The sequence below is a fragment of the Gracilinanus agilis genome, chromosome 2 (assembly GCF_016433145.1).
Source record: "Gracilinanus agilis isolate LMUSP501 chromosome 2, AgileGrace, whole genome shotgun sequence".
Taxonomy (NCBI): Eukaryota; Metazoa; Chordata; class Mammalia; order Didelphimorphia; family Didelphidae; genus Gracilinanus; species Gracilinanus agilis.
Window position 1 is genome coordinate 447,039,681 of NC_058131.1, and position 21,935 is coordinate 447,061,615.

Consider the following 21,935-nt stretch of genomic DNA (forward strand, 5'->3'; position numbering starts at 1 on the left):
ATAGAGGTACAATCTCTGTATAGGAACCTGACTATGTTCAAACAGAAGCCTTACTCAATGAGTAAATCAACCCAACAAGAGTATAATGAGAAGTTTTAAAAACCAAAATGTTAATAGCTTTCAAAGAAGCCTATGAAGTCACCTCTAATTCGGGGTAAGTGCCATAAAAAAAATGTCTTTTAAAGAGAAGAGTTTAGCTAGCTCCTACTGGGGCAGAAGTTTGTTTACTTAGTACAAGTGACAGCAAATGCCTCTGAAGTGTTTTTTGTTTGTTTGCTTTGTTTTAATATCCCTAACTGGTTTTTTTCTGAGTCTATCTACACATTTAAAAGATAAACCTAATGTGCCAACTTAACTTGCTCTTTCTACAATTTAATATAAACTATAAACTGACATTTTTTTCTACTCTCTATTTTCTCTACTCCCTATAAAGTACCCAGCAGGTTAGAAGGATCTGAGGACAAAGTCTGTACACAAAACCTTCCATAACTAGCTAATAAATACCCAGTGTGAGGAGAGCTGCAATATCCACTGTCTTTGTGTCTAAAAAAACTTAACCACATCTTTCTCTCCAATTCCTATGAAGTTGAATCTCTGGCTACTTAAGCCTGCCCCGACTTCCAAACTTTCATCTCCTATTTCTCCTCCAGTTTATATCAACCCTATTCCTTCTCATGTCTTAGTCAGTCTGGCCTACTACTTCCACTATGGCTTCTGGAACTTTCATTTCTAAGGAGAATAAATTTCCCTTTCTTCCTCTCTGGCTCCTTCCATCTTCTTGCATTTAATGAGACCTAGTCTCCCCTAAACAACATTATGTCCCTAATCAATAGTACCAACAATAATTGTACTTTCTCTCATACTACTCCTCCCCAATCATTTATACACTAAGATCTTGGAAGGGGAAGTCAAAACACTCATTCACCATGGATATTTCCAGTTTCTTCCTTTGCTGCCATCACTCAGCAACTTCTCATCCCATGAGTTTACCTCCATTCAAACCAAACCAAACCAAACCCGAGTAGCAATTTAAATATCAGACTCCAAGTCATTTCCCCACCTCATTTCTCGGGGAGTTCTGATCTTGGCTCACAGTCTTTCCTTACCACCAGATCCTGTTCTTGTACTAGAGAATTTCACCATAAATAAGGTAATCCCCTCAAACCTCTAAATTTTTTAATTTCTTCAATTACCATGATCTCCTTCCTTTCCACTCTGATTCTGCTACAAACAAAGATGAGCACATTCTTGACATTTCCATAATCTAACAATCAAATGCTCTGAAATAATTTTTATACCACAGCAAAAGTATGTTATATTTATATTTCACAAAAAATTTTGCTTGTTAGCCATTTCTCCACTGACAAGACATCTACTACTTTGTTTCTAGTTCTTCCCCATCACAAAAAGTGTTGCTTTACATATACTGTTTACAAGGAACCTTTCTTTTTTGGCAATGACCTTTCTTGGGATATATATCTAATCTTGGTATGAAAGGGTATGGGCATTTTAGTCACTTCATTTGCATAATTCCAAACTACTTATACTATTTCACAACTCTGTAAAATAAAATAAAATATTAGTGTTTCTGTCTTCCCATAACCACTTCAACAATGATTCTTCCTATCTTTTGACAAATACAGAGAGGCATGGAATGCCTTATATGAACTATATATCTAATTACTGATACAAAGTGAAGTAAGCAGATTCAATTAAACAACATATACAAGGAATACAACAGTTAATAGAAAAAAACCCACAATATAACAATCAAAACTGAATGCTATAAAATTATAAGAGAACAAGCTTAGTTCCAAAGATATATAAAAAGATATCTCTTCTCCTCCTCCTTTGTAGAGGTGGTTCTCCACAGGTGTGGAGCACTATATAATGTCAGTTTTTTTTAATTCATTGCTTTGATTCTATTAAAAATAGTTTATCTTCCTTTTAAATTTTCTTTACATTTGTTTTAGTTTTTTACTGTTTCTTACATCATGATAGTTATCAAGTATCCCTCCCTCTTCCAGAAAGCCATCCCACACAACAAATAGTATTTTTGAGAGAAAAAAAAATCAGCACAACCGATCAATAAATTGAAAAAGTCCAAAAACATATTCAATATGTAATACCTATGGACTTCCGTTTCCACAAAGGGCTAGGTTGCCAGTATCTTTTCATAGCTCTTCACTTGAGTCTTGCTTGATTCTTTATAATTTTGCTAGTTATTAAAAACTGAAATCTTTTTATCTAATCATAGCCTTTTATCATTCTACCTCTCCCTATGCCTTATATCTCCCTAACCTAACCCTATTCTAAGTCTTCAACAGGACTTCTAATCCAATCATCCCTGCTCTAACCTCATTTTTCTTTCTTCCTAACACTAGACCCTTCCCTTAACTCAACTCTAATTGACCTTTGTCTGATCTCAAATCTGCTGCCTTTCTAACTCAAACCTTGCCAAACCCCAGCCTGATTGACTCATACCATCTACTTCAGGTGTTTCCTCAAATGCTTCTGAATAAAGCATGAGGAAATGTCACAATTTAGGGTGTAATTAAAATGTATGGTATTTAATCTCAATGCTCCTCCTTAATTCTCTATCCCATTTCCAACAAAGGCTATTCTAAATTAACTTTTCTCTCTTCCCTCCATCCTCTCAACAGATGAAGTGACTTCTCATCAAGGCCAATCCCTTTACTCCATCCCTACCAATCTTCTCCTAAATACTGTTAACACTCTTCCCTCTGATTTCCTCTCTAATTTTCAATCTCTCCCTGTTTTCTAACATATAGCCTTTAAACATACTCAAATTTCTCTCATACTGAAAAAACATTCACTAGATTCTACTATTCTTACTATTATATATTATATTATATTATATTATATTATATTATATTATATTATATTATATTATATTATATTACAATAGTCTTACTATTACAGATAGGTTGTGTGATTAACATGAGTTTGAATAATATTAAATTTGATTTAATGCAAATTATAAAATACCAGGTCATGTTTAATGTGAGGCAAAAGTCAATTAATGCAACTCCTGAAAACATGCTACTCAATAATACATTAGTCTGCACCTGTCAACACTGAATGTAGATTTGATGTACTATTTATTGCATACCATATTGCCAGTAGTTAAGTTGACTTTTTTAAAGAGCCATTAACAAAATGGACAAAAAGAAAATTGCTTCAGATGGGAACAATGCCAGTGAAAAAAAGAAGAGGCTTTTTAAATAATAGAATAAAAATCTGATATAACTAAACAGTATGAATCCATGTGATCAGGTCAAGATGTCAAAATACCTGAATCTATAATATAATTATAAAATGCATGCAAACAAAAAATAAAAGAGCAAAATTACATCAGATTTGTGTAATTTGCAAACAACTATAAGGAATAAAAGCCACCTAGGTTACTATGATAGAAATAGGGCCTCTTTCAGCTGTAAGATTGAAGAAGGCAATTAAAAACATATTCCTCTTAGCAAATCAGCTATTCAGACAGAAGTCTGAAGTTTATTTAAAGCAGGGAAAGAAAACAAACGAAGAGGATAATGAAGAAACCATTACTGCAAAGAACTGGTTAGTCAAATACTATCTCGTTCAATTGCATGAATGTTAAAATAATCAGAGAGGAAATCAGTGCAGAAAAAGATACAGGTACTAAATGTCCTAATATCTTCCTCTTGTCCTTTTCTATTTATTTTTTTTAGCATTAATTTGTTTTTGAGTTCCAAATTTTCCCTCCCTTCAGCTTCTGCCCCACCTACTGAAGAGGTAATAAAAATGATAGCCATCATACATGTGAAATCATGCAAAAAATTTTCTATATTAGCTATGTTGCTAATAATAATGATAATAATAATAATAATAAAAGTAAAAAATAATATTATTCAATCTTTACTCAAGAGTTAACCAATGTTCTCTATGGTGGTGGATAGCATTTTTTATCATGAATATTTTTTAAAAACCCTTACCTTCCATCTTAGAATCAATACTGGGTATTGGTTCAAAGGCAGAAGAGCGGTAAGGGCTAGGCAATGGGGGTCAAGTGACTTGCCTAAGGTCACCCAGCTAGGAAGTGACTGAGGCCACATTGACCTCTCATCTCTGTGCCTGACTCTCAATCCACTAACCCACCCAGCTCCCCCTATCATGAATCTTTTGAACTATCTTGGATCACTGTACTGATTAGAGTAGCAATATTAGTATTAGTAGTCTTTCACAGTTGATCATCATCACAATACTGCTGTTACTGTTCACAATGTTCTCCTAGTTCTGCTAACTTCACTTTGCATCATATATATATTCCCAGGTTTTCCTGAAACCATTCTGCTCATCCTTTCTTATTGCACACAGATGCACACAAAGAGCTTTCTGTAGACATGTTGCTGTGCCCATCTCCCCCCAATTTCATTACCAGAAAGGCCAAGGGACTTGGGTGGAACTGCTCCCTTCCCTCTATCCACCCTGCTTGATGACATTTTTTTCACATCACTCATCCCTCTGCCCAGCAGTCCAAAGGGAACTCTTTCTCCTTCCTTGTATGGGGTAAAGTGGGGGGCAGGGTCCCCTGGCACTTAGTTGGGGGGGAAGGGCATGGCACTTAAGTCTGGGGGGGGGCAGGCACAGCACTCTAAAAGATTCACCATCACTGTTATAGCACGATAGTATTTCATCACAATCATATACCCCAGCTTGTTCAACCATCTCCCAGTTGACAGACATCCTTCCCTCCCCTCAATTTCCAATGCTTTGCCACCATAAAAAGATATATGTTAAGTCCTTTTCTTTTTTCTCTGATCTCTTTGTAATACAGACCTAGTAGTGATATTGTTGGGTCAACAGTGCATCAATGTCCCTACTTTTCAGCCTCCAGCATTTTGTCATTTTCCTTTTCTGTCATTTTAATCAATTTGAATATCCTGATATTTTGAAGAAATAACTAAAGATACAATGAGTCAAATTGTTAATATGGTTGAAACAGTCTTATTTTGTAAAAGAAAGCCTTCTAGAACTTACATTTCTAAGAAAAAAAACTAAACTTGGATAATTTTAAATTAAAAACAGTGCTTCTTTATTGGTCTCAAAGTCAGAAGAAAGTAAAGGTATCTAAATCTATTTTCAAAGAATTATTTTCAAGTTAAGTCCAACTCCTGAAAAAACCAAGGCAAGGACAACAATATCACATTAAAATAATACTGATTTTAAATAATGAATGCCCAGGCTCATTCAACTACACTAGGTTCATCAAGTGAGAATGTGATAATGCAAATTCACTGATATGTATATAAAGCTCTTCCTTCCAGGTAAGTCAGAAGATTTAAAGAAAAGACAGCTTAGTCTTTGTAGCTAACATATTTTAAAAGATAACACTTTTGGGTAGCTGGGTAGCTCAGTGGAGTGAGAGTCAGGCCTAGAGACAGGAGGTCCTAGGTTCAAACCCGGCCTTAGCCACTTCCCAGCTGTGTGACCCTGGGCAAGTCACTTGACCCTGATTGCCAACCCTTACCACTCCTCTTCCACCTATGAGACAATACACCGAAGTACAAGGGTAAAAAAAAAAAAAAAAAAAAAAAAGATAACACTTTTAACATATCATCAAAGTAGAAATTTATCTTCAGGTACAATATTTAGCAATTTTTATATTTTAAAATTTGTTTTCTATAACTATTATTTTTTTAGTAAATTTAAATTAAAATAGTTATCCTTTGCTCTTCTTTTGTTAATAGATAAAAACTTATTTAAATTTTTTTCATTGCTTATTTCCACTGAATTGGAACTAATTACCATAATTTACATAGAATCACAACTTCAAATACTACAAAATCAAATAATCATTTAGCAAGATTCATTAATCACATTGATCTTAACCTAGTTGTATCCTCTATCTCTCATTTTCACAGCTATACTCCTAGAAAAAACTATCTCCTCTCATTGCCCTGACTTCTCCTTTTTTCTCAGTTATTCAAAATCTGGCTTTCAACTCATTTGAATCTTGTCTCTCCAAAGTTACCAAGTATCAATTAATTGCCAAATCAGATGGTCTTTTATTAATCGTAGATACGCTGTCTAATACTGTTCTCTCATTTGTCTCCTGTATGTCTGTTCCCACTGTAGATACTCCCAAAGCTCTATCCTAGGCCCTCTTCTTTTCTCTCTCTAAAGATTCTCCTTATGTAACAGTATCAAACTCAGAAGGATTTAATTATCTTCTCAATGCTGAAGATTCATATATCTACAACCTTAGGCTCTCTTGAACTCCAATCCCACATCTCTAAATAATACTTTTATATAATTCCAACTGTATATCCAGAGGCATTTTAAACTCAATGTACCCAAAATGGAATTCTTTTCCTCAAAATTCAATTCTCTTCCAAATTTCCCTATATTTTTCCAGGACATTACCATCCTTTCAAGTTACTTAGGTTCCCAAACTCAGTGCAAACTATTATGCTTCACTAATCTTCAAAACTTGCATATCAATCAATTGCCAAATCTTGTTTCTACATTTACTACCCCTCTGAAATCTATTCCATTCTCTTTAATCACATGGTCAGCATCCTTTTTCAAACCACTTCATCACCTCTCATGAGGACTATTTCAATAGCCTCGTAGTCAATCTTCCATGTCCAGGCTCTTCCCCGCTCCAAGCCCATACAGATACCAAAGAGAATTTTGAAAATTCAGACAGATCTGGCAATGTCACTCTTCTAACTCAAAAAACTGTAGTGGTTCCCTATCTCCTCTAGGATTAAATACAAACCCTTTTTTGGTATTGTGCTATTCATTTTTCTGGGATTCATACAATTAGTGTTCATTGAAATGAATACTAAAGAATAAATCACATATATACTCCTATAAATCAGTGCAAGAAGTTCACAAAAGAGCAAGGAGACAATACAGTGTGATCTCAGGATAGGTTATAAGAATAATAGATCAAATAATAGGATATCAGAGTTGGAAGGGTGCTCAAAAGATAATCTAGTTCAAACCTCTCATTTGCAGATGAAGAAAACTCCCAGAAAGATGAAGTGATTCATGCAGTTCAATTTGAACATTTATTATGCAACTACAATGTGTATGGCACCATGCTAGTGCCCAAGAACACCCATTTAGCAACAGAAAAGTAATTCAAACTAAAATGTGATTCCCAGTGGAGTTCTCCTTCCATACAATATACTGCCTTCATGTAAGAGCTGTTTAATTAACATGAGTGAAAGTCTAAAATTTTTTTGAATGACTTATGTAATTACAAAATACAAAACCCCGAAACTATAGCATATACCCAATCAATTCCCTGGTGATATTACTATATAATGAAGTTGTTAAATAGCAAGACATATAAATTATTTCTTATTTGGTCCCATCCAACAGGAATGCATAAAGAATAGAAAGGAAGAAACTAGAACAACTTTGTAATGCACTTGCCCTAAAAGACTCTAAAATGATCTCTGGCTTTTGAATCATTACCATAAATTCTGTTTCTCATCTGCCTTTTAGAATTTCCACTGAACCACAACTTAACTCACCTTAGTTTCTATTCTCTGATCTCAATTTAAACATGAACTTAACAAGCTCCACTTGATGAAGCTAAGTCACCAAACCCAATCAAGCTACACAAACTACACCCCAGGGTACTAAAAAGAACTAATGTAGATACCATAAGGCTGGAAAGAAAAAATTTTGTCCCCCACCTCCAAAAAAAAAGACAGTAGTCTGCAAGCTATATACTAATATGCCGGAAGCCATTGAGGCTGTGAGGTTAGCACAGCTACTCACAAGCTCTGACAATCCAGCACAGCAGGTTGTCAAGAGGATGGAGATTCCACACTCAGTTTACCCTATATGATTCTTTTTACAGTGACATTCACTTGCATTGAAATTATTGCAATCAATATCCTTATCTAGCTCAAAGGAGACACAGAAAAACAATACAGGTTCATGGCAAGAACAATCACAGCCAAAGACTACCCACTATCCAAAAATAAACCCCTGTACAACCCCTTAGAGTATAGAAATTTCCCCTAGAATCAGCCCAGCAGAAAACCAGCAGTTAGTGAGTTAATGCAAGTTTCTAAAGTTCCCAGCAAGAAAATACCTGGCCTGAGTTTGTTCCCAAGCTCCTACAGACCATAGAAACAGTGAAACACAAAGAAATTAAGGCAATGACAAATTAGCACAGAATCACCCTACCAGAACTGTATTCTTAGAGATCCTATAACAGAAAAAACACCATGGGAACAAAACATTGGACCAGACTGATATTATTATATCTTATTGGATGTAATCAACTACCATAACTATCTCCTTGATTGATGATGGGAATGAATAGTATAACATAACTATATACATAATATAATTAGTTAAAATATAATTAAATATTATGTTTAGCTAGGAACTGATGTACTTGTACCTTACGCATGGCTGAAAAGAATAAGTTCAAACNATTGTCCCGCCCCCAAGGGGAACTGGACTGCTGGTAACCCCCCAGCACTAATAAACTTAACTTTGATTCCTAGCAAACTTTTAGGATATATATTAAAGACACAGCTAGTGAACTTTTAGAAACGTAAACCATAATTACAAGGAACTAGAATGGCTTCCTAAAGAACAAGTAATTTCCCTTTTTGTGTGTACTACTTTACTGATAAATCACAGTATATTCTCTATATATAAACACACATTATATATGTATAAACATATATACACAAACATATATGTCACTACTAGATTTTAGCAAATGATTTAACAAAATTTCCCATGCTTATTCTAGAAAAAATGGAAAAATGTGGGTGATGACAGAACAATTAGATATTTGGAACTGGCTAAACAGTTAGCAGTAATTAAAATGACTCAATGACAACCTCTCCCAAGGATCTGTGTTTGACTCTGCTATTTTACCTTTTTTATCAATGGCCTGGATAAAGAGAACGGTATAATGCTTATCAAATTAGTAAATGATGCAAAATTCAAAGAGTTCAATCACTGGATGAGAGGGAGAGAATCCAAAATAATTTAACAAGCTAGAAAGCAAAACTAATATTATGAAATTTGCTAGAGACATATGTAATGTTTTATACTTGGGCTCAAAAAAATAATCAGTTTTCAAAGGAAAGACTGGCGAAGGAAAACAGAACCAAAGTCTGAATGAAAAAGATTTACTAAGAGTTTTAGTTGAATGCAACTCCATACAAGTCAACAATGTGATATAGCAACTAGTCAACAAACATTTATAGAGCAGGTTATACAAAGAAAGTCAAAAGGTAACCTGTGTTGTTAAGGAACTCACAGTCTAATGATAAAGATAATATGCAAAAAACTATATATAAACAAGCTAGATAAACTATAAATAATCAACAGAGGAAATCACCAGAATTAAAAGAGATCAGGATTTTAGCTGGGATTAGAAGGAAGCCAAAGAAGCACATGAGAAAATGTTCTAAATCTCTAATAATCAGAGAAATGCAAATCAAAACAACTCTGAGGTATGACCTCACACCTAGCAGATTGGCTAAAATGATAGAAGGGGAGAGTAATGAATGTTGGAGGGGATGTGTCAAAATTGGGACATTAATGCATTGCTGGTGGAGTTGTGAACTGATCCAACCATTCTGGATGGCAATTTGGAACTATGCTCAAAGGACTATAAAAGATTGCCTGTCCTTTGATCCAGTCATACCATTGTTGGGTTTGTACCCCAAAGAGATCATAGATAAACAGACTTGTACAAAAATATTTATAGCTGCCCTTTTTGTGGTGGCAAAAAAATGGAAAATGAGGGTATGCCCTTCTATTGGGGAATGGCTGAACAAATTGTGGTATATGCTGGTGATGGAATACTACTGTGCTCAAAGAAATAATAAACTGGAGGAGTTCCATGTGAACTGCAAAGACCTCCAGGAATTGATGCAGAGTGAAAGGAACAGAGCCAGAAGAACATTGTATACAGAGACTGATACACTATGGTAAAATAGAATGTAATGGACTTCTGTACTAGCAGCAATGCAATGATCCATAACAATTCTCAGGGACTTATGGAAAAGAACACTACCCACATTCAGAGGAAGAACTGCAGGAGTGGAAACACAGAAGAAAATCAACTGCTTAAACACATGGGTTGGGGCGGTCATGATTGGGGATGTAGACTTGAAACTACCACACCAATGCAACTATCAACAATTTGGAAATAAGTCTTGATTGATGATGACACATATTAAAAACCAGTGGAAATGTGCGCCGGCTATGGGGGAGAGGGAGGAGGTCATTGGGAGGTGAAGGAGAAAGTAAGAATGTGAATCATGTAACTATGATAACTTTTCTAAAAAATAAAAATTATTTAATAATTTTTTTAAAAAAAGAAGGAAGCCAAGGAACCCAGGAGACAGAGATGAGAGGCAGGATTTCAGGCATGGAAAATTACCATAGTAAAGAATTAAGTGTTTTATTCATGGAATAATGAAGAAGCCAGTGGATTACAGTATATGTAGGAAAAGGCATAAGAAGCCTGGAAAAGTACAAAGGGGCCAGGTGATGAACTTTAAAAGACAAACAGGAGAACAAGATATGAAAGGGTAGGTAGGGGTTGGCAGGCAGATTATGAATGTCAAACACAGAATTTGATCCTGAAAGATATAGAGCCCTTGGAGTTTACAACTAAGGTCTTTTTCCATTTTTTTTTTCTTTCAAAGACTGCACTGAGTGAGGTGGAGTGTGTAAAACTTGGAAGTGATAATCTCACTTTATTTTGCCCTTGTCAGACTACATCTAGAATAATGTGTCAGACTGGGATGTTATATTTTAGGAAGGACATCAATAAATTGAAAAGAAAATTTAGGGCCTTGAGATCACACCATATGAGGAAAAGAAATTGAGGATATTTAGCTTATGATGTGATGTGCTTCTTCCCAGCAAGGATCTTCATGTCCACATACCCTGAGTTGTCCCAACTGGCAAATTGGTCCTTTTCACCTACATATACACAAGGAAAATAATAAAAAGAAAATATCCATCTATAGAAAAAATATTCACACTCTATAATCACAAAGAGTTTATAAATGATTTATATGTCTAACAATTGAAGAATAGCTAAATAAATTACAGTATATTACTATGGACAGTCTGGGAAGGTTAAATTCTAATTCTACCTCAGACTTACAAATAGTATTACATCACAGCAAGTCACGCAAACTCTGAATCTCAAAAATGTTTCTTCCTCTGTAAAGTATAATTAATAATTAATAATTCAGAGTTGTGATGATCCAATGAAATATTTGTAAAGCTTGTAAAGAAAACTTCAAAGGTCAAATTATTATTTTTTTGTCATTATTCAGATAACTCTAGGAGACCCCAAAAATGCTCTTTCCTACTTGTTTACTGTTTATGTCATTTCATTCTGTCTTGTTAAAATCTAAGGGTTTAAGATAAAAAGCAGGGTAGTGCAATGGACTGAGCATTGAACTCAGTCAAGAAGACATATAGCTACATGATCCTAGACCCTTCTCTGTAGGAGTCAGCAAACTAAGCTCCTTGAACCAAATCCAGTATGATGCTTGCTTTTGTACAGTCAGTGACTAAGAACAGTTTTACATTTTTAAAAGTTAGGGAAAAATCAAAAGATTATGATATTTCATAACACATGAAAATTATATAAAATTTAACTTTAGTGTCCATTAATAAAATGTTACTGGAACAAAGCCACACATATTTATTTATATATTGTCTATGGACTACCTTCATCCTACAACAGGAACAGACTGTTGGCAACTCATTTATTCCATTGCTGCTCAGCTCAACACAAATTGCAGTGACACAGTTGTAATTTGGCAGGGTTTCTACTGCTACTGTGTACTGCAACATTTTACTTTTCTTTTTTTTTTATTACCAGTGTATAACCAGTATTCCAGAACAAGAAAACAGAAAATAATTTATTTATTTTTTTTAGTTCAGAGCTGAGATTGAAAATTTTCTGAATGAGAAACTGTCTTCAACTACTATTATTCAAATGCTATGGAAATTAGCTTTTGCTACAAACCTGTTAATTTTCTTAATGAATTCAAATTAAGACTAAAAGGCAAAACAGAGCTTGCATGCAACACAAACTACAATAAAGTCAATTCCATGAGAACCAACGTTATTGGAATCACAAACATATCCTAAGTGCTTCATATACTTCCCATGCTGTCAAAAAGATTAAATGATAATAAGGAAAAAGACTTGTACAAAAATATTTATAGCCGCACTCTTTGTGGTGGCAAAAAATTGGAAAATGAGAGAATGTCCTTCAATTGGGGAATGGGTGAACAAATTGTGGTATTTGTTGGTGATAGAATACTATTGTGCTCAAAGAAATAAAGAACTGGAGGAATTCCATATCAACTGGAATGACCTCCAGGAATTGATGCAAAGTGAAAGGAGCAAATCCAGAAGAACATTGTACACAGAGACATACACTGTGGTACAATCGAACATAACAAGACTTCTCTACTAGCAGCAATGTAAGGATCCAGAGCAAGGCTGAGGGACTAATGAGAAAGAAAACTAGCACATTCAGAGGAAGAACTATGGGAGGAGAAACACAGAAGAAAAACAACTGCTTGAACACAGGGGCTGTTGGGGATATTATTGGGCATGTAGACACTAAACGATAACTCTAGTCCAACTATCAATAATATGGAATTAGGTCTTGATCAATGATACATGTAAAACCCAATGGAATTGTGCATTGGCTAAGGGGAGTTAAGGGGTTTGGGAAAGAGAGAAAGAACACTAAATATGTAACTAGGGGAAAATATTCAAAATAAAAATTAAAAAAGATTAAATGAGAAGCAAGATCTTCATTCCAAACCAAATTTGTGGCAGATATATTTTTCGAGTCTAATCACAGTTACAATAATCTTTTTCAGACATCAATAAAGTACAAAAGAAATTTCTCTATTTCAAAATCCATTTAATTGTGTAATTAAGGAGCTTCTACCAACCTGCAATGTAATAACTTACATGGAAAGTATAACAAAAAAGAGAATCTATAATTGCCTTCCAACCAATGAATATGCTAAATTAAAATCTTATCAATATTGATTAGTATCAGTATTTGTCAGTCCTTATTTAATTATGGGAAGCAACAAGGTGGCATATTTAGGTGTTGGGCCTGTAATCTGAAAGACTCATCTTTCTGAGTTCAATCTGGCCTCAGACAGTTCCTACCTGTGTGACCCTGGGCAAGGCAAGGCACTTAACTCTTCTTGCTTCAGGTTCCTCATATGTAAAATGAGTTGAAAAAAGAAATGGGGGGCAGCTGGGTAGCTCAGTGGATTGAGAGCCAGGCCTAGAGACGGGATGTCCTAGGTTCAAATCCAGCCTCAGACACTTCCCAGCTGTGTGACCCTGGGCAAGTCACTTGACCCCCATTGCCTACCCTTACCACTCTTCCACCTATAAGTCAATACACAGAAATTAAGGGTTTAAAAAAATAAAGAAAAAAAAAGATTTCAAAAAAAAAAAAGAAATGGCAAATCACTCAAGTATTTTTGTCAAGAAAACCCTAAATGGGATCAAATGGAGTCATGAGTCAAGAGACACAAGTGCAACTACTAAACAACAACCATCAAAATCTATTTATGCCATATAAATGTAATGGAATACTATTGTGTTGTGAGAAAGAAGGAAGGAGATGGTTTCAGAAAAACCTGAAAAGATTATAAACTGATGCAAAGTGAAGTAAGCAAAACCAAGAGAACAATTTATACAGCAATAGTAATACTGAAAAGGCATTCTTTATTTATTTGAAAAGATATTTTTCAAAGATGAATTGCATGGGGGCAGCTGGGTAGCTCAGTGGATTGAGTCAGGCCTAGAGATGGGAGGTCCTAGGTTCAAATCCGGCCAAAGAAACTTCCCAGCTGTGTGATCCTGGGCAAGTCACTTGACCCCCATTTACCTACCCTTACCACTCTTCCACCTAGGAGCCAATACACAGAAGTTAAGGGTTTAAAAAAAAATGAATTGCATGAATTCTCAATACAGATCAGCATTAACAGATAAACATTTGCCATCAATTTTGATGAAGAAGAATGCTAGAAACCTAATTAAGCAAAATGTTATTCTCCCCCCCAAAATTCCATTTTTCTCATCAGCAGAACTGTATTATAAAATGAATTATACTCCATTTTTATTATATTTCAAATTATATTAATAAAAAATTGTGGAAATTTGTTTTATCTCTTTTATATAAGTACCTACATTGCGTCAATTTTGTCTCTTGGCTCAGAAAGTCTAAAATATTTGGTTTGCTGATCCCAATTCCAGATAATCAGTCAACTAGTATTTATTACGTACTTTGTGTCAGGAACAGTATGTTCTGTGGATTAAAAAAAAGTCTTTGCTCTCAATCTAATAAGATCAACATAGAAATACCCATGTATAAACAATATATATATATAGCATAAATTGGCAAACGTCTTTTAGAGGTAAGGCACTAAGATTCTGGAGGACTGGGAAAGACTTCTTACAGAAAGTAGGACTTTATCTAAGACCTCAAGGAAGCCAAGAGGCATAAATTGGGAAAGAGGGAATGATAGACATGGAGATAGTGAAAAAAGTTCAATCAAAAGATACTGTCATCTGTAAGGAACAGCAAGAAAACCAGTGTTACTAGATCCCAGGGAATGTATAAAGGAGATGAGAAAAGCTGGGCAGGTAGGTGATTCTTAGGATAGATAGCTAAGCCTAGAATTGAAAGTTCCTAGGTTCAACATGGGTTGATAGGGACATGATTGGGGATGTAGATCCGAAAGGACCACACTAATGCAACTATCAATAATATGTAAATAAGTCTTGATTGATGACACATGTTAAAACCAGTGGAAATGTGTTTTGGATGGCGGGGGCGGTGAAGGGAGGGTGAAGGGGAAAGTAAAAACATAAATCATGTAAAAAAAAAATAAAAGTATTGGTTTAAAAAAAAAAGTTCCTAGGTTCAAATCTGGCCTCAAATACTTCCTAGCTGTGTTAACTCTGAGAAAGCCACTTAACCCTGATTGCCTACCCCTTACTGTTCTTCTGCCTTGGAACCAATATTCACTATTGATTCTAAGAGAGAAGGTAATGGTTTTTTAAAAAAAATTGAAATTGGAAGTAACAGGAAGTCTCTTACTGAAGAAGCCAGGAATAGCAGGATGGTCATGGTGGTGATACAGTCACACATGAGCTCTTGGGAAGTCTGATTTGACAGCTGAATGGAGGTTAGAATGGAGTGGGGAAGGTTTTGAGGCAGAGAGACCAACCAAAAGGCTAATCGAAAAAGTTGTCAAGTTGTGAAGTGATAAGGCACTCTCACCAGGCTGCAGTGTCAAGAGAGAAGGGGAGGGAAGGAAGAGCATAAGAAAGAAGTTATGAAAGCAGAAACAATAGGACTTAAGAACTAAATGAAAAAAAAATAGGGATTAGAAAGTAAACAGTATAGTTGTGGTAAGATAGAGGGATACGTTAGTTCATGGGAAATTATTAAGTTGAGGAATTGGGAGGTAGTCAGGATATTTGAGAGGATATCAATATGTTTGCTAAAGTTCCCAGGTATGAAGAAAGAAGTTGAAGAAGAAAGACTGAGCCAGGAACTGAACTCTTTGAGGTATGAAGGTCAGAGAATATCTGAGAGACTGAATGAATGATAAGTATGGACTGAATAAACTTCAAAAAAGGAAAGGTTACTGAGTAATAGTAGTAAAGGAAGAGCTTGGAAGTAGCAATGGGGAAACAATCAGTGATGAAAGGTTAGAGATCTCACTCAAACGCACAACAGGGGGCAGAGCTTATCACTAGTACAAACCTCTAATTAAAAAACTAAAGCTTGATGCGTAAATATATCAAACATAATAACCAGTATAAAAAAATCCAAAAGGAGATGGTACCTTCACAAGAATTGCAAGTAGAGACTTGAAAGAAAAAACGTTTTTTTTTTTCTCAAAGACCACATGAATACTTAAAATTAAATAGGAGATAAATGTTGTACAGGAAAAAAAATTTGGAGAATAAATATCTTAGAATGAAAAGCAATCTAAGCTTACCTAAGTAATGGACTTCTTGCAAACTAGAAGAGATCAAACAGAAATTTAATGATTACACAAGCCAGTAAGAAATATTAAAACAAAACAAAAATATTATAAAAATAAAATGTCAGTTAACTGATATAAAAAAATTTTAGTTATAAAGCTGGACAAGGAAAGATAATTTAAGAATAATTTCTGATTTTAAAAAGTCTAAAGATAATATTTTTAAAAAATCAAAATGAAAACAGCCATTGTTATTAGAAATGGAGGACAAAATATAGAAAAATCAACTGATCCTATCTTAAAATCAGAAACCCCCAAAGGAAAAGTTACAGCAATGTCATAGCCAAAATTTTTAGTTCCAACATAAAATAAAAATAACTCAAATTCAAGGAACCACAGTCAGGATCACCCAAACCCAGATAGCTTCAACCATATGTAAGAAATCTTAGAATACAATATTACAAAAGGTAAAAAGAGATTTTCAACAAGACAGGGTTGTAATTTACCCTTAAAAGCCGAATCTAATACTAAAGAAAAAAGAACATTTAATGGAATAGAAGACTTTCAAGAATTTCTGATGAAAAATCAGAGATGAAAATTGCAAATATAGAAACTAGAAAGGTAAATTTATGGCAATTGAAAGAGCTATATGATGATATAATGCTAACATTCTAATTAGGGAAGAAGAATAAAGTGTACTTTCAGAACCTTGAGAGAGTAGAGATGGACTGTTCTATGTGTTTTAAAAGGGGAAAGAGAAGGGAGGGTTTAAGAAATAGTCATGTACAAAGAAGGGAAAAGGGTCTAGAATTTAGTAGTCCTTATTACTGGTGTATACAAAAAGATATACAAACGTGGAAGAAGGAGTTGGGGAGAAGGCATCATATAAACTGAACTCTTATCTGAAACAAGCAAAGAAGAGTTGAACACAGAAAGAATTTTATGCAGAAATACACCAAAATCAACAATTAAATAAGCAGAAATGGATAGGTAATTAAGAGGGAGGATAATACTGGGGAGGGTGTTGCCCAGGCAAAACAAACTTTCTAATACTGAAAAGGAGAGATGAAAAAAAAGGGAAAAAAAATAGAATTGAATCTAAAAAGGAAACTGGAAAATGAATGAACAAATAGTAGTGTATTTAAGTAATAGAATATTGTTCTTTTGTGTGAAATGATAAAAGAGACAATTTTAGCAAATCCTGAGGATTAAGAATTGACTGAGGATAAATGGAAGAACAACAACGCTATAAAAAGAAAGCTATTCTGAAAGACTTGTATAATTAAAGAATTTTGTACCTTTGAACTGCGTTCCCCAGAATTCCTTTTAATCTTTCCACCATGTTGCCTGGTCATGTCTTGTATACAGTTGTGGGGAACTCCGCCTTTCTCTCTTTCCCCACCATTGCACGGCTTGGTTAGCCAGCTTTTTTTACTTTCGTTATTATTAATAAACTTTATAAAATATAATATTGTATATTAATTTTAATCTTTACAGACTTAAGAACTCAAATCAATACAGTGACCAACCAGGTCCAGAGGATAGATAAAGCATGCCACCCCACCTCCTGAGAAGAAGAGATATTTAAACTGCAAAAAGAGACATGCCTTTTGGGGTATGTGGTTTCATCTTGTCTGACAGGTTTATTTGTTAAAAAGTTTTTACCCTCATTCATTTTTTTTTCAAACCCTTACCTTCCATCTTGAAGTCAATACTGTGTATTGGCTCCAAGGCAGAAGAGTGGTAAGGGTAGGCAATGGGGGTCAAGTGACTTGCCCAGGGTCACACAGCTAGGAAGTGTTTGAGGCCAGGTTTGAACTTAGGACCTCCCATCTCTAGGCCTGGCTCTCAATCCACTGAGCTACCCAGCTGCCCCCTCCCTCATTCATTTTTTAATAAGAATAGAAAGGATATATCTGAAAAACTTACAAGACATCCAGTTCAAGATGTCAAAGGGACAGCTGGCAATAGAGAGACCATTTCAGGAAAATGTATAGGGCTGAGGGGCAGCTAGGTGACTCAGTGGATTTAGAGCCAGATCTAAAGATGGGAGATCTTGGGTTCAAATTTGGCCTTAGACACTTCCTCCCTGTGTGGTGACCATGGGCAAGTCACTTGGCCCCCCACTGCCTAGCCCTTTCTGCTTTTCTGCCTTAGAACCAATATACAGTATTTATTATAAGACAGAAGGTACAAGTTTAAAAAAAAGGATAGGGCTATGATCAAACCCATGGAAATTGATGAATTCATCAAGTGAAATCATATAAAGATAAAGAAAAAAGAAAATAGGGCCCAAGAACACTGAAGTATATACTTGTTTAATGAGTATATATAAACATATACTTGTTTACGATCAGAGAGATAATAGGTCAAAAAGAGATCTGTCACAAAATCCTGGAAAGGAGAAAGTATCTACGAAAATAAAGGATATTCAAAAAGAAACACAGATTAGGCAACTAAGAGAGATCATTCATTGGTAACTTTGTAGAAGGCAGTTTCAATTAAATGATGTTAGAAGTTAGACTGTAGGTTTAAATGAGAGTAAGAGGAAAGGCACTGAAGGTACTATGTGTAGATGTTTTTTTGTTTTTTTTTCAAGAAATTTAGCAACAAAGAGGAAAGATATAAAAAGACAGCTAGTGGGAAAAGATCAAGTAAGGGTTTCTTAAGGATAGAGGAAACACAGAACTGTTGTTTGGAGGCAGCAGACAAGGTGAAATTGAAAATGAGAAAGTAAGGTAACCTGCTTGCTACAGAATACAAGAAGTACAAGTAGAGAGGGTTGGCCTGACAGAGGAGAAGGTATATCTTTTCATCTGAAACTAGAGTAAAGGAGATCAAAGTCAGAACTAGGAGTCTAAAAATCTGGATTCTAGTCCCAGCCCTGACTCTAGTTCAAGGTAAGTAACAAAGCTTTTAAAGTTCTCTAATTTTTCTGGACCCTTATTTTTATCATCTATAAAATAAGATGACCTCTCAGGTCTCTTGCAAACTCTTTACTTCATGGTTCTGCATCACTTAAAAAACAAGTATATTCTACTTCAATTACAGTCTGAATTAATGTCTATCTAAATAAGCATTTTTTAAAATGAGGATTAAAAATTTCCCATTATCCCTAACGTATACTATTCAGTTTGAAAAGACTTGAAAAGAAAGGTTTTAAAAAAAAGTGAATAAAAGGGACAGTAGTGGAAGACAGCCAATAAAATTCAAATTTCTCACAGTAGGTCAATATAATTACTTAAATTTGTCAAGTTACATGAATTTTTAGGCTTCTTATCAGAATTCTTACAATTTACAAAGAGCACCACAAGAAACAATTGCAATGGTCTGAAAATGAGAAACACTTTATGAATGGCCATATATATTCATATCTATCTATATGTCCTAAAAAGAACTACTAATACTATAAATATTTTAAGACCAAGGTATTGCAGGATCACTTTTTGAACTTTATATATTAATTGGAATTTGCCAGTGCAAATTTCTATACGGCAAGAATATCAAATATACAATATTTTTCATTGTAGAGAGCCTCAAAATACTTTTTTTTCATGTTCTAGTTTATTAAAGAATTACTAAGAAACTGGAGTTTTTACTAGAAGAAACAAGACTTTCAACACAAAGTATCATATGTAATCAATTCCTAACTATGATCTTAGCTGCATTAAAAACTGATCTGTCTTCTCTAACAACCCTTTTTTCTATGACTAAAGAACTGAGGCAGTTAACTAAGTGAAGCTTAATGTAGTCACCAACTATAAGGAGAGGGATTACAGAATTCACAGTTCCACAACTATCTGTTTGGTTCATCTTGTCCTTAACAAGTACTAATCCCTAAATTGCCAATGAATGTTATATTATAAATATTTTCTTATATCTACCCATTTATTTTGCTATCATATCACTCAAATCTTTTCTCCAAAATATTCATTCACAGGGCAGAAAACAAGATATTTCTGAACTGACTCTATCCTATAATAATAGCTTTCATAACAAACACTAACACTTAGAAAGTATTTTATAAAGTTTGAAGAATATTCCATTCACTGCCTCACTTCATCCTCCCAAAATCATGATCCTATTTTATTAATACAGAACTGATGCTAGGGCAGCAATTAAACCATCAGCCCAATAAGAAGTAAGAGTTGAACACAGATCTTTGTCAACAAGTCCAGTGCTCTAGGCTTTATACAACACTGCCTTTCCTCCATACATCTATACAGAGATTAACATTTATTAAGTGCTTGACATCATCATTTCCATTTCTATCTTGAAAGCTTTCTAGGATCCAGGCTTTAATTATTACCTATCTTCTGCAAAAACCGCTTATTCAATTTTTATTTAGCACTAAATTGTTTTCTCTTTATTTCATACCCCACTGTAATAACAAAGGACAAAAGAGACAGCTACCTAGGATGTGGAGTTTAACTCTTCATTAGCAGTAAGTAAGTACTTGAGTAAACCTTATTTTCAAAAGTGCATCAGATACCGTGCCTAGCCAAACACCAATAAGTCATAATTTAACTCTGTACCCAAAACACAAGTGATGTCCAGTTTGGTGCTCCAGCATTAACAAAGGTAAAGCAGGAGGCCAAATGATATGACAGACCATCTAATTTAAAATAAACAAAAAACTAACACGAAAATTCCTAAGACATCTCATTAACTCGGAAAAGCAAAGTTCTTTTCTCCTCGTTTTCGGATGAGAATGAGCTTTCTTTCTAGATGTTAAGGATGATGTGAAAATAAGATGCTCCAAAATTAACATGGGAGGAGCCCGTTCACAGCAGAACTATGGGCATCACCCACTTCTCAGAGAGGTATGCAAGCAGTTGATCCTTCTGAGATCCTCTTCGGTCAAGAAGTTAAAAATGGAAGATAAAGGGATTATTATTATCTTAGAGGATTAAAAAAGACTATTTTAGTTATGTTCCCTCGTATGGAGATGGCAGTGGTTAGGCTATTAGGTAAACATATCAATATCCAAACTCCCGAAAGTACACCATAGACTACAAGGTGTATAACTTTACAAAAGTAATGAACAGTCAACACCAAAAATGCGTTAGGCCCTATATAGAATTACAAAAGTCACTTTATACTAATGTTCCAAATAACTTCAGTCTTTGGAAGTCTTCCCTCTCTAAGATGAGACTCTCGCTTCTTGGTGTCCCTTTCCCAAGAAATGCCTCGCCCCACCCCCACCAGGCGCCCTGGCTGGGCTCACACCAGAGACCAGGGACTGCGCTTTGGGGATCCCACCCGGCGGCCGCGGCGCCACCACGCTCCCTTACCGATCACGACGCGCAGGTGCTTGAGGCGGGTCAGTGCGTCCTTCTTGGTGTCCAGCACCTTCTGAGTGGACTTTCTGACGTCCCCGTGCGGCTTCTTGGAGAACATCCCGCCGCCGCCGCCGCCTCTGGCCCCCGCCCGGCCCTGTCCTGGCGGCGGAAACTAGAGGGAATGGGGCGGGAGGGCGGGGAGGAGACCAGCGTCAGTGGCTCATTCACGGCAGTGGGTTCGGGGGCCGCTGCAGAGCCAAGCCCCCAGGGATGAGGCCAGGGCCGCGGCCTCCGCCTCCTCCAGCCTCCAGCCGCAGGCCCTGGACACCGCCTACACTGTCTCCAATATGGCGGATCCTTCCACCAGGCCCTGAACGAATCTAGGGAGCCAGACCAGAGCCAGAGCCGCCGCCGTCGCCCCCTCTAAAGCTACTGCTGTTGTTGCTGCTACTGTTCCTGACGCTGCTGCTGGGGCTGCTCCTTCCTGCTCCTGCTGCTGCTCCCCCTCCTCTTCCTCCTCTCGGCTACCGCAGTTCCCAGCTTCAAGTTCCCAGCTTCAAGGCGGGTGGGGGTGGAGAAGGGGTGGAGGCCG

At 35.8% G+C, this 21,935-nt stretch overlaps 1 protein-coding gene across 5 annotated transcripts in view; it reads right to left on the reverse strand.

Annotated features, from left to right (window-relative positions):
- The window catches only part of RALGAPA1 (Ral GTPase activating protein catalytic subunit alpha 1), a 314,150-nt gene extending 292,689 nt beyond the window's left edge, over positions 1 to 21,461 (reverse strand). For all 5 annotated transcript variants that reach the window (XM_044664768.1, XM_044664769.1, XM_044664766.1 and 2 more), the window contains exon 1: positions 21,356 to 21,461. In XM_044664768.1, coding sequence (XP_044520703.1) covers positions 21,356 to 21,461 — 106 coding nt within the window. The remainder of the gene's footprint in view (positions 1 to 21,355) is intronic.
- Positions 21,462 to 21,935: the final 474 nt, after the last annotated feature.